This window comes from Macaca fascicularis, chromosome 13 (assembly GCF_037993035.2).
Source record: "Macaca fascicularis isolate 582-1 chromosome 13, T2T-MFA8v1.1".
NCBI lineage: Eukaryota > Metazoa > Chordata > Mammalia > Primates > Cercopithecidae > Macaca > Macaca fascicularis.
In genome coordinates this window covers 97501956-97515820 of record NC_088387.1, presented here as the reverse complement: position 1 = coordinate 97515820, position 13865 = coordinate 97501956, and the positions used below count along the sequence as shown (strand labels likewise).

At 39.8% G+C, this 13865-nt stretch overlaps 1 protein-coding gene across 4 annotated transcripts in view; it reads left to right on the top strand.

Annotated features, from left to right (window-relative positions):
- Window positions 1–13865, top strand: part of NCOA1 (nuclear receptor coactivator 1) — a 130968-nt gene that overhangs the window by 100097 nt on the left and 17006 nt on the right. For all 4 annotated transcript variants that reach the window (XM_005576422.5, XM_005576420.5, XM_045369693.3 and 1 more), the window contains exons 16-17: window positions 1349–1751; window positions 12096–12267. In XM_005576422.5, coding sequence (XP_005576479.1) covers window positions 1349–1751; window positions 12096–12267 — 575 coding nt within the window. The remainder of the gene's footprint in view (window positions 1–1348; window positions 1752–12095; window positions 12268–13865) is intronic.

The window sequence follows — 13865 nt, the reverse complement described above, 5'->3', positions numbered from 1 at the left end:
GAAATAAGACCCCACTTTTGGATTCACATAAAGATAATTCCTATCAGAAAGTCTTATTTCATAGTGTCTTCTAGATTCAACTGTATGTAGTTGGCAAGAGCTGTATGCTTTAACCAGATTCTCAATCTGAATTGACATTTTCTGAAGAAGCCTTTATTGATATGCCATGTTATATTGAAAAAGTGATTTTAACCTAATTTGACCACTTTTTTCCTCATCCATAATATTACAACTGTTAAACCACTTACACTAATGCCTGGAATAATCTGAAACGCCAATAATAATACAACATAGCTCTTTTCATTTATTTTTTTTTTACTATTTTATTTCTACTTATTTTCTTTTTAAGTGATATTTTCTTAGGCATTGGATCCTAGATTTCTGAATCTTCCTTTTTTAATGGTATTTGTAGGTTTTTTCTAATTGTAAAGGTAATACATGTTCATTGTAGATAATTTGGTAAATACAGAAAAGTATAATGAAGAAAATTAAAATCACCTATAATCGTATTTTATTTGTTTAAATAAAGTCAGATAATGATCTCAGTGAGGAAAGAGGAAAACTAAGTTTCTTCTTACCAGAAACACAGTAAATTTTTTGGAATTGAAAAAGTCTTCTGCCGGGCACGGTGGCTCAAGCCTGTAATCCCAGCACTTTGGGAGGCCGAGACGGGCGGATCACGAGATCAGGAGATCGAGACCATCCTGGCTAACACAGTGAAACCCCATCTCTACTAAAAATACAAAAAACTTAGCCGGGCGAGGTGGCAGGCACCTGTAGTCCCAGCTACTCGGGAGGCTGAGGCAGGAGAATGGCGTGAACCCAGGAGGCGGAGCTTGCAGTGAGCTGAGATCCAGCCACTGCACTCCAGCCTGGGTGACAGAGCGAGACTCCGTCTCAAAAAAAAAAAAAAAGAAAAAGTCTTCTAATGATCTAATGAAGGATAGGACAGAAGTAATTAAGCACATTTTCTTTCACCTCCTTATGGTTTTCATGTTTCTCTTAATAATGTTCATGGCCAATATTGTAATACTAATCAATATATACTTTCTTTGAATTTTTCAGTTCTGTGTAACTTTTAATTGAGAATTTACGTGCTCGTTTATAATGGTCAGATATTGTTTAGCATTTCTTGACTACTTTTAGTCTGTAAAATGTACTTAATTCATTTTTTCTCCTGTGTTTGTTACTTGAGGTTTTTGTTCCTTTTCTGTTTTAGTTTCCCTTGTACAGTGATAATTGCTATGTACTTTATTGCCCCACGAAAGTAGGCTTTAATCCAATAAACTCTCCAGGATAGAGAGTGATTATAATAATTTTAGTAAGTGAGTTTTTTCCTGCTTTTCAGCCACCCCTGAACGCTCAAATGTTGGCACAACGTCAGCGGGAATTGTACAGTCAACAGCACCGACAGAGGCAGCTAATACAGCAGCAAAGAGCCATGCTTATGAGGCAACAAAGCTTTGGGAACAACCTCCCTCCCTCATCTGGACTACCAGTTCAAATGGGGAACCCCCGTCTTCCTCAGGGTGCTCCACAGCAATTCCCCTATCCACCAAACTATGGTACAAATCCAGGAACCCCACCTGCTTCTACCAGCCCGTTTTCACAACTAGCAGCAAATCCTGAAGCATCCTTGGCCAACCGCAACAGCATGGTGAGCAGAGGCATGACAGGAAACATGGGAGGACAGTTTGGCACTGGAATCAATCCTCAGATACAGCAGAATGTCTTCCAGTATCCAGGAGCAGGTAGGAGGGTCACAACTTTATGTTGTTCTGAGTAATCCATACAGGCTTAGGTCTCTCTCCACCTTCATGTCCTTGCTCGGACATTAAAACAGTGTGTGGAAGAGGAAAGATACTGACTGACATGGGAGTCTGGAGACCCAGGATTCAGACTCAGCTTTTGACACTAAATGACTGGTTTGAGGCTTATCTCCCTTTTGTAGCTGAGATGATTGAATTAGAGGATCTGTAAGGACCTGTCTGACTCTAAAATTTTGAGCATTTTGTATACAAAGTACATTCCCTTTTTTTTTTTCTTTTTTGTTAGACGGAGTCTCACTGTGTCATCCAGGCTGGGAGTGCAGTGGCGCAATCTCAGCTCACTGCACCCTCCACCTCCTGGGCTCAAGTGATTCTCCTGCCTCAACCTCCCGAGTAGCTGGGATTACAGGCATGCGCCACCGCGCCCAGCTAATTTTTGTATTTTTAGTAGAGACAGGGTTTCACCATGTTGCTCAGACTGGTCTTGAACTCCTGACCTCAGGTAAGCCACCACACCCAGCCTGTTCTCTTATTTTTTAATTTCTCTCATTGATCTCTATGAGAATTCAATGAAAGTGTTCCCCACACAATGGATTTTAGTACATTAATTCAAAATTCGCATGTGGTTTTTTCATTGTGTGTGAGATTTTGTTTTTGCCAATTTGCACAAGGATAATTTATCTCCACAGGGTATCTCAGACTACTCATTGGTGTCATCACTCTCAGCTGCTGCTGTTGCAGCTTCCTCTCCAGCCTCAGTCAACTTTCTGGCTTCCAAAAATTTTTTTCTTTTTTAACCTTTCTTTGGCACTGACTTCCATTCTCTTTGTCCTGGGTGATAATATCTTTTCTTATTTCTTTTCTGTCACTTTGAGATTCTAATAGGTAATGACAGTGATACACACCTGATTAGTCTACTCTGTTTAATCAGACTTTTATGCAAAATTAATTGTCAATTCCTGAAAAATAATTGAAATAAATCCCTTGATTATATAAATGAAAGAAAATAGGTAAATTTTAAGACTGCTTAAAAATGAATTTCAATGAGAAGGCTGCTGTTTGACTTGAATAAAATGTCGAAGTTATACAGATATTTTTGACATGGCAGTATGCTTATCAGTTTTGACAGCCAAATCAATTTAGAGTTTCCATTGTGATGGTAGCAAGTACTAAAATCCTTTGACTATCATTTTAAGTATCTAAAGATTTGTGCCAGAGCACCAGAACTTTCAAAGAGATTTTAATCAAAATTATGCCACATCAGTTTCTTTGTCCTCAAGACAATGAAGTCATCTTTGGCTGGTTTATATCACTGACACTATCTGTGTGGGCAAGAAAAGGATTATAAATTCATATTTTAATTATATGGTTGCCTGAACAAGAGTGTGGCCTTCAAAAGGGTTTTGTTTCCATGTGTCTTACAATTTCTGTATGCAAAGAATTTGACAAAGCTTTTTCACTTTAGCTTGCAGAAGTACTTCCTCCAACATTAGAAGACTTATGTAGTTATCTGCATCCCCATTCCTCCTCCAAAATGACAATCTGACTAAAACAGCAAATGGGTTTTTAGCAGCATTCCTGATATTGATTGCAGAGCCCTAAATCAAAATATTTATCTCCTGCGTTAGGGGAAAAAACTAACTAGAAGTAAGCCAAACATTAATAAATTCCTCATGAAATTATTCTAAGGATTTTTTTCTATTAAAAAAATAGAAATAGTATTTCTGTCCATTTTCAGGCATGCACTTTAAAGTTTCCTCTGGAAAGTCAAGAAAGGAAGACTTTATATCCTGCTTTCATTCCTTGACAAAGCCACCTGGAAAGGTGGGCCTTCAGTGCCCCGGTTCTCGTAAAATTGACAAGTTTCTTTCACAGCTGTGGGTCTAGTCTTTGATCTGAGTTGTGTCAGCATAGAACAAAGTGAGCTGAAATAATGGAGTGGGTGGAGCTTCCTCTTTCCCCGTACCATGATGGGAAAGATGTGTTGCCACCTATCGTGAGTATCTGGTGCCTGGGTTTTTCTTCCAGACCAACTTTTGATTGACAAAAATATTTTCACAAAATAATAATTTGCTTTTTATAAAGTCAGCATTCATACTACAAACAAAACCCAGAAGCTGCGTGCAGTGAAGAGAACAGCGGTTTCATCCAGTTGCAAACTGAAATGAAATGGCAGGGCTGTCAGTTCTTCCATGGACTGCTTCAAAATAATACTGGAAAAATGTTTAGTTTTTCTGGAAAGAATAAGAACGTTTAAAGATGCAATATTTTAAATTTCTGTCACCACTCTTAATTATAAACTTGCTCCAAATTGATCGGCAGTCTGGTAGAGGACCAGGTTTTGTGTTGGCACAAAATCAAGTTCTGGAAAAGTTCCAGCCTTTTCAAAAACAAAAACAGTTTATTGTGGCTTAAGGAAATCCAGATAGAAGGGCTCTTTGGCCTTTGTTGGTTTTATGCTTCTATTCCTAAGAAATAGGAAGTACCAAAATATATGTGTTCCCAACATGTTTCCAGGTTTGACAAATTAAGGTCCATAATCCAGCCCACTTGTTTTGGTTAATAAAGTTTTACTGGAACACAGCCATGCTTACTGCTCTATGTATTATCTATGGCTGGTTTCACACAGAAGAGTTGAGTAGTTGTTCAAGAAACTTTATGGCCTGCAAAACTGAAAACATGTATTATCTGGCCCTTTGCAGAAAAAGCTTGCTGATTTCTGTGTTAAGTGATGACAGTAAAACCAATGAATAACTGCATTAGCTTTGCTTTATATCCTTTGCTTTCACCTCTTTCTGATTAATATAGGCCCCAAGTAAATAAAGGAACATGTAAGTCATAGTAATGGCAGAGTAAGTTTTCTTGTATTTCTGAAAACAAGAAACTTCTAGGCTACCATGCTATGATGATGAGTGTGCAAGAACAGAATCAGACATTTAGAAATTGTTGTCTATTAACACAGTATTCAAAGTAAATATCAGAAATTGGTTTCTTTAGGGTATCTGCCCACTTCATGGATTCCTTGAAGCCCATTTAAAGACCTCTTTTCTGTGAACTACAATAAAATCCTCTTCCACCTATTCCTCCTCAGTGATCTCATCTCCTTTTGGGGTTTCAGGGACCTTTACATGCTAGTGACTTCATTCTCTATCTCTAAACAGTATCTCTCAGCTCATATGTACAGCTGCCTACTGGATGCACATACTTGCATTTTCAACCAACACCCCAAACTTAACTTGTACAAACCTAGGCTCATCAACTCCACGTTCCCTTTTATAGTTCTGTGTTCCAGCTACAGTAAACTTTCTGAGTTCTGAGAAACAGCACAGACCTTGTTCTCTTTTACTTCCAGGGGCTTTGTACATTCTCTATACTCTATCTAAAGTATTATTCCTTTACTTCTCATTCCTATTCTTCCCTCCTCTCAGATATATCTCCCCTGCAGAGTCTTCCTGGACACTCCTAATCATTTATTTATTTTTTTTTTTTTTTGAGACGGAGTCTCGCTCTGTCGCCTAGGCTGGAGTGCAGTGGCGCAATCTCGGCTCACTGCAAGCTCCGCCTCCCGGGTTCACGCCATTCTCCTGCCTCAGCCTCCCGAGTAGCTGGGACTACAGGCGCCCACCACTGCGCCCGGCTAATTTTTTCTATTTTTAGTAGAGACGGAGTTTCACCATGGTCTCGATCTCCTGACCTTGTGATCCGCCTGCCTCGGCCTCCCAAAGTGCTGGGATTACAGGCGTGAGCCACCGCACCCGGCCAACACTCCTAATCATAAAGTACTTGCCACCCTGTCTTAAAACCACTTGTTAACCTAGGTGTCTTTCTTTTAAATAGCAAGTTCCTTACGTGAGCAGAGTGTGACCTTTTTAACCATTGTTTCTCCAGTGCTTAGCACAGTGGTCTCACAGTAAATAGATGCTCAATGAATCTTTGAAGAAATAAATTAATGGAAGTATGAATTCTAATTCTAGTTGCCACTGTCACGTGTCTGCAATGCTGGTTATGGTCGGTCTAGCAGGGAGACTTAACATAGTCTAGGCTGGCTGGGCACGGTGGCTCACACCTATAATACCAGCACTTTGGGAGGCCAAGGCAGGTGGATCACCTGAGGTCAGGAGTTTGAGACCAGTCTAGCCGACATGGTGAAACTCCATCTGTACTAAAAATACAAAAATTAGCTGGGTGTGGTGGTGGGTGCCTGTAGTCCAGCTACTCAGGAGGCTGAGGCAGGAGAATTGCTTGAACCCAGGAGGCGGAGGTTGCAGCTAGCCAAGATCACACTACTACACTCCAGTCTGGGCAATAGAGCAAGCCTCTGTCTAAAAAAACAAAAACAAACATAGTCTAGGCAAAGATAGAACTGTAAAATTTTTCATCTAGAAGAACTAGATTATCTGATTGATGGAAGTTATCCAAGATCCAGTGTAGTAGCAGAACTGGGACCAGAACTCTTAAGCATTCCTCTAATTCATTACCCACAGGCTAGTTCTTTCTACTAAAACTCGGTCATTTCACAGAGGATTTTGAGAGAAATGAAACCACTCTCTATGATACTATAATGGTGGGTACATATCATACATTTGTCCAAACCCATAGAATGTACAATACCAAGAGTGAACCCAAATGTAACCTATGGACTCTGGGGTATGTTGATAATGAAGACAGCTGTACATGTGAGTGAGTGGAGAAGGGGTATGTAGCTCCATTTATATAATCTTTACCAAAAATAAACAAACCCTATCTAGTGAAAGAAAAAACTATAAAGTCTAAAGTTAGGAAATCTCAGTACCATCTACTCAGTTTTGCTTTGAACCTAAAACTTCTCTAAAAAATTAAGTCTTTTTTAAAATAATAAAATTAAAAGACCAACACTAAAAACAACAACAACAACAAAACAAACAACAAAAAAGTCACAAGGGAAACTTCATTCCAGTATGGACAGGTAGAATGTGAGATGAGGCCAGAAAGAAATATCAAAAAGCTTGCTCTCATACTTGGAGTCTCTTATTTATTGTTTACTGTTGACTCCACAAAGTAATATCCAGAATACGATAAGCATCTTGTCCCTCTCACATACATATTTTTCTTTTTCTGTTTTTTCTTTTTTTTTTTTTTTCTCTTCTTTTGAGACAGGGTCTTGCTCTCTTGCCCACGAGTGGCATGATCATGGCTCACTGCAGTGTCCGACTCCTGGTCTTAAGTGATCCTCCCACCTCAGCCTCATGAGTAGCTAGAACTACAGGCATGTACCACTGTGCCCGGCTAACTATTCTATTTTTTATAGAAACAGATCTCACTATGTTGCCCAGGCTGGTCTCAAACTCCTGGCCTCAGGCCATCCTCCCACCTTTGCTTCCCAAAGCACTGGGATTACAGGCATGAGCCACCACACCAAGGCTATATTTTTTCTAAAAGAAATTAATTTCATCATAAATGAGGTTAAAAACACACTAATACAAGAGGTTTTTCTTTTAAGGATCACAACCAAAATAGTTTAAAATGGCGGGTTAATGCAAAGACATTAGAAGTGAAGATGGTGGCAAAACAAAAACAAAAAACCCACCCTCTAGAGTCATTCAGGAAAAAAAAAAAGCTGGGCGCAGTGGCTCACACCTGTAATCCCAGCACTTTGGGAGGCCGAAGCAGATGGATCACGAGGTCAGGAGTTCAAGACCAGCCTGGCCAGCATGGTGAAACCTCGTCTCTACTAAAAATACAAAAAATTAGCCAGGCATGGTGGCGCGCACTTGTAGTCCCGCTACTCGGGAGGCCGAGGCAGGAGAATCCTTGAACCTGGGAGGCAGAGGTTGCAGTGAGCCGAGATCACACCACTGCACTCCAGCCTGAGCGACAGAGTGAGACTCCATCTCAAAAAACAAGAAAAAGAAAAAGAAAAAAAAAAAAAAAATGGATGCTGGGCGCAGTGGCTCATGCTTGCAATCCCAGCACTTTGGGAGGCCAAGGCAAGTTGTCACCTGAGGTCGGGAGTTCGAGACCAGCCTGACCAACATGGAGAAACCCTGACTCTACTAAAAATACAAAATTAGCTGGCCATGGTGACACATGCCTGTAATCCTAGCTACTCAGGAGGCTGAGGCAGGAGAATTGCTTGAACCCAGGAGGCGGAGGTTGTGGTGAGCCGAGATCTCACCATTGCACTCCAGCCTGGGCAACAAGAATGAAACTCTGTCTCAAAAAAAAAAAAAAAAGAATAGAAAAAGAAAAAAAATGGAGACCCATATATTCTAAATCAAAATTACTTACCTTACATATAGAGAAAGCAGCAAGGAGAAAATATGTAGCTTCATTTATATAATCTTTACCAAAAATAAATAAACCCTATCTAGTGAAAGAAAAAACTGTAAAGTCTGAAGTTAGGTCAACTTTCACAGAAAATTTGAAATAGTTTTAAAATTGTAGCCGGGCGCGGTGGCTCAAGCCTGTAATCCCAGCACTTTGGGAGGCCGAGGCGGGCGGATCATGAGGTCAGGAGAACGAGACCATCCTGGCTAACACGGTGAAACCCCGTCTCTACTAAAAATACAAAAAATTAGCCGGGCGTGGTGGCGGGGGCCTGTAGTCCCAGCTACTCGGAGGCTGAGGCTGGAGAATGGCGTAAACCCGGGAGGCGGAGCTTGCAGTGAGCTGAGATCCGGCCACTGCACTCCAGCCTGGGCGACAGAGCCAGACTCTGCCTCAAAAAAAAAAAAAAAAAAAAAAAAAATTGTAGCCTGTAAGACCGGGCACGGTGGCTCACGCCTGTAATCCCAGCACTTTGGGAGGCCGAGGCGGGTGGATCACGAGGTCAGGAGATAAGTCCAGCCTGACCAATATGATGAAACCCCATCTCTACTAAAAATACAAAAATTATTTGGGCATGGTGGCATGCGCCTGTAATCCCAGCTACTCGGGAGGCTGAGACAGGAGAATTACTTGGACCCAAATGCTTGAAGCAGAGGTTGTAGTAAGCAGAGATCACACCATTGCACTCCAGCCTGGCAACAAGAGCAAAACTCGGTGTCCAAAAAAAAAAAAAAAAAAATGTAGCCTGTAATAAAAAAAGAGTAAATTAACTACGTCTCTGGCAAATATAATGATTTTTTTTTTATTTAACCAAACAAACCAAGTAAAAAGAGAAAAAAAAAATCATTGTATTAAAAATAACAAAAATTACATTAATAGTGGCAGAACACAGTAGATATTACACAGGCATATATGCATGTGTTCGCAAAGAGACATCAAGGACATAGAAACATGTTTATGATGTAATGTTGAGTGAAAGAAGCAGGTCACGGAATCTTACAGGATTTTATAAAGATGTAAAGGAATTATACTAAATTATGGGCAGTCATACTATGGCATCCTTTTTTTGCGCCTTCGTAACTTTTTCTGCCTTAAAAGTATTTAACTGTGAGATGTGTTTTGTCAGGAAAAAAAAACAAAAAACAAAAAAAACAGAGTGCTAGCACTAAACATTTTTTAGAAAACATTTTACTCTTTTAAATTGTTATGGATATCTACTTTTGGCCAAAGGAATAACAGGGACCAGATTTATTTTCCCATCTGAAACAAATAAACAAAAAACAGACAAAGTACGTTCAATAGTAGTTCTTGAGATTGTCCAGACTGTGCTGCAGGGAGGGAGAATCCAGTAGGAGCCAGGACATTTCCCTGAACTGAGGAGGTAGAGCTGGCAGTCTGGGAAAGCTAAGGCACCTAGAGGTAGCAGGGCACAATACCAGAGAGGACAGCACTACATAGAGAATTGTAGGATATGCAGAGGGTCCCATTCAGCTGAGAGCTGCTGCCCACACGCAGGCATGCATGTATGTGTGTACAAATCAAGGCCAGAGAAAACCACCTGAAAAGCTAAGAGGGAACAATCTTCAAAGTTCACACAGGGCCAGCTCCTCTTCCTACCAGCCAGAGTAGAAAACCCTGTAATTCAGGGGGTATCAAGTAGAATACTCAGAGATGGTTTGCCTCGGTAGTGGGGCAAATTCATAAGGCCTAAACTCTGCTCTTGTCTCATTAGGCACAAGACCTAAAGAATTAACCTGTTTCCATGTAACCTAACCATAGCCCAGACAAAGGTCAAAAATATTTAAAAGAATAGAAAAAAAATCCAACACCTAACAAGGTAAAATTCACTAGGTCTGGAATCTGATTTTTAAAACTACCAGGTATGCAAAGAGATAGGAAAATACAACCTGTAATGAAGAGAAAAATCAGCCAATCAAAAATTCAGAAATTACACAGATGATAGAATTAGTAGACAGAGACATTAAAGCAATTATAAATTATAAATTCTGTATGTTCAAGAAGCAAGAGGAAGCTTGAACATGTTAAGTAGAGCCGTGGAAGATATAAATAAAACCCAAGTCAGACTTCCAGAGATGAAAACTACAGTGTCTGAGATTTTAAAAAAAAACTCTAGATGTGATAAACAGCAGATTAGAAATTACAGAAGAAAAAATTAGTGAACTTAAAGATATAACAATGGAAACTATCCAAAATGAAATCAGAGAAAAAAGACTTAAAAAAAAAACTGGTAATTTACTCAAAATTGATCTTATAATTCAATGCAGAATTTCAGCATGCTTTTTGGAGACATTAACAAACATCCTAAAATGTGTATGGAAATGCAAAGGACCTGGAGTAGCCAAAACAATTTTTAAAAAGAAGAACAAAGTTGGATATCTGCCTAATTTCAGAAATTGCCATAAAGTCACAACAATCAAGACACTGTGGTACTGGTAACATAGAGATCACTGGAACAGAATAAAAAGTTCAGAAATAAACCCTTACTTTTATGGTCAGTTGAGTTTTGACAGTTCGGTCAGATGGCTGCTAATAAGCATCATCCTAAATAAAAAGGAATAGCCTACTGATAAGTGCTCCAAAATGGCTGAACCTCAAAAACATCATGCTAAGTGAATGCAAGCCAGACACAGAAGACCATGTATGGCTACATCTACATGAAATTCCCCCCAAAAAGCAAATCCTTTAGAGACAGAAAGCAAATCAGAGGTTACCTGGGACTAGGGGTGAGAGCAAGGATTGACTACAAACAGGTACAAGGGAATTTGGAGAATGATTAGATGTCTAAACTGGATTGTGGTAATGGTGGCACAACTCTATAAATTTACTAAAAATCATTGCATTATGCAGTTACAGTGTGTCAATTTCATGTTGTGTAGATTATGTCTGAATAAAGCTTAAAAAGGGGAAGGAGGAGGGGAAAAGTGGCTAACAAAACTTTCTCATTATTTTTTATTTTCACACGTGACTTCTTTTTCTTTTCTTTTCTTTCTTTTTTTTTTTTTTTTTTCTGACAGTCTTGCTCTGTCACCCAGGCTGGTGTGCAGTGGCACGATCTCGTCTCACTGCAACCTCTGCCTCCCAGGTTCAAGCCATTTTCATGCCTCAGGCTCCCAAGTAGCTGAGATAACAGGCATTTTTGTATTTTTAGTAGTGACAGGGTTTCTCATGTTGGCCAGGCAGGTCTCAAATTCCTGACTTCGGGTGATCCACCCACCTCGGCCTCCCAAAGTGCTGGGATTACAGACATGAGCCACCGCACCTGGCCACACATGGCTTTTTCTTAGCTATTTTTTTCCTTTTCAAGTTTAATTTACGGCCAGGCGCGGTGGCTCATGCCTGTAATCCCAACACTTTGGGAGGCCGAGGCAGGTGGATCACCTGAGGTCAGGAGTTCGAGACCAGCTTGGCCAACATGGTGAAACCCCATCTCCTCTGAAAATACAAAAATTAGCCAGGCGCGATGGCAGGCGCCTGTAATCCCAGCTACTCAGGAGGCTGAGGCAGGAGAATTGCTTGAACCCAGGAGGCGGAGGTTGCAGTGAGCCAAGATCGTGCCAGTGCACTCCAGACTAGGTGACAGAGCAAGACTCCATCTCGGGGGTGGGGGGGGGGGGAGTTTAATTTACTACACAAGTAATTCATCATGTATGTTCATACATATTTTTACACTTAAAAATTCATATAAGCAAAAAAGAACAGAAACAGATCATATACAATCCTGCTGCACAAATCAACATCTTAGTGAATGGAAAGCATTATTCCAGACTTACATTTATTTATCTATTGGTTTATGCTGAGATTTCTTGCCCTAGTTTAAGATACTAAATTTTTTCCATGCTCTGTTGAATACGATATTTGTAATATGTTGCCTGACACAAAACAAGGCAAATAAGAAAGTTATTTGTAAATATATTGTGACAGATCATTTCGGGTTTTTTCATTTATGGGGTTAATAAATTTATAGTATATCAACATAAATTAATTTGTGTCAATTTACAGGAATGGTTCCCCAAGGTGAGGCCAGCTTTGCTCCATCTCTAAGCCCTGGGAGCTCCATGGTGCCGATGCCAATCCCTCCTCCTCAGAGCTCTCTGCTCCAGCAAACTCCGCCTGCCTCCGGGTATCAGTCACCAGACATGAAGGCCTGGCAGCAAGGAGCAATAGGAAACAAGTAAGGGCGCAGTTTTTATATATGAGCATCCTTGATACTGTGATACATCCCTGATACTGATAAATGCTACAATGCTTGAACCTCAGGAACATTATGCAAAGTGAAAGAAGGCCGGACACAAAAGACCACATATGGTTACATTTATATGACGTTTCCCCGTTTATATGTGGAGACAGAAAGCCCCACATAAGAACAGCCATGTTTTCATGGGCTGATTGTATTCACAGGATAAGTAGATTATTGGCTACTTCCATTTGCATAATGGAAAGAACTAAATTTTATATTATCAGCAAAGAAAAATGATTTTTAAATCTTGTAAGTATCAAGTCACTTCTAAGGCAAATTTGTGTGCCAACAGTACAGAAAAGAGATTTAGTGTCCCCAACCTTTCCATCCTAACCTGAGCACATGTCAGAATATGATGAGCTCACAGCAGTAACAGCTTCCCTGGGACAGACATAGAAATGGGTACTTTTTAAAAAGTTTTTCTTTATAAGAACACTTTAAAATCTTATAAATCTGAAACCAAGAATGGCAAATGTCAGAATTCAATAGAGCTGAGTAGTGGGCACACAAGTTTCACTTTTCCCGGTGTATTTAAAGACTTTATAACAATAACAAAAGTTTTTAAGGCTTACCCCTTTTTAATCTCTAGATTTTTAGTGACCTTGACTTACCCATCTTGCTTAGAATTATCTCACTAAAGTCTTTTTTTTTTTTTTCCAAATCCTGGCTGCTGAACTTTTCACACATCACTTTGAGTTTTATAAGGATTTTAATTTGGTTGTGTCTTAGCTCTAATGACAGGGAAGCTGTCTGATCTGACAACATAATAAGTAAGGCAGTTAAAGTTGAAAACACAAGACTATATTCTTCTAAAGTTCATTGAAAGGTGAGAGAAAATCTTCATGTTAGAGAACTGTGTAAGTCCCAATGAAGACCATGTATAAATTAGGTAGAAATGGAACCGTATCTGTAATATAAGAGGAATTTAGTCTCCTAATGTATTCCAATCCCAACTTCCTAAACTCACTCTGGATTTTGTGGCCCATCATTATAATCACTACCTTATAGGCACTCTGACTCCCTTGCCCAGCTCTCCCTCTGTTGCACTTATGCCTGGCAAAATTCTCCCTAATGAAATCCAACTAAACTCTTACTTTGTACCTCCATCTAATCATCGAAATATGGCTTGGGGAAAAAAAAACAGTCATGCTGACATGTCTCAATAACCTATTTCTCTGCTCCCCTTTACAGTTAAATTCCTTAAAAGATGATACTCTATCCACTTCCCCTACTCCTACTCCTTGTTGAACTAATCAGGCTTTCATTCCTATCATTCCACAAAAAAGTGTCCTTGTCAAGATAGTTAAATGTCCTCTTCAGTGCCAAAAGCAATGCTCATCAGTAGCATTTGACATATTTGAGCATTATTCTTTCTTGAAGCTCTTCATTTGGTTTCTAGAACAACTCTCTCGAGAAAAGTGACTCTCCTCCTATCACTTAGTCTCCTTTAGGATCTTTCTCATCTCCATGACCTCCATTTGAGGGCCCCAGAGTTGATTCTAGGACCTCTTCCCCATACCCACTCCCTCCTT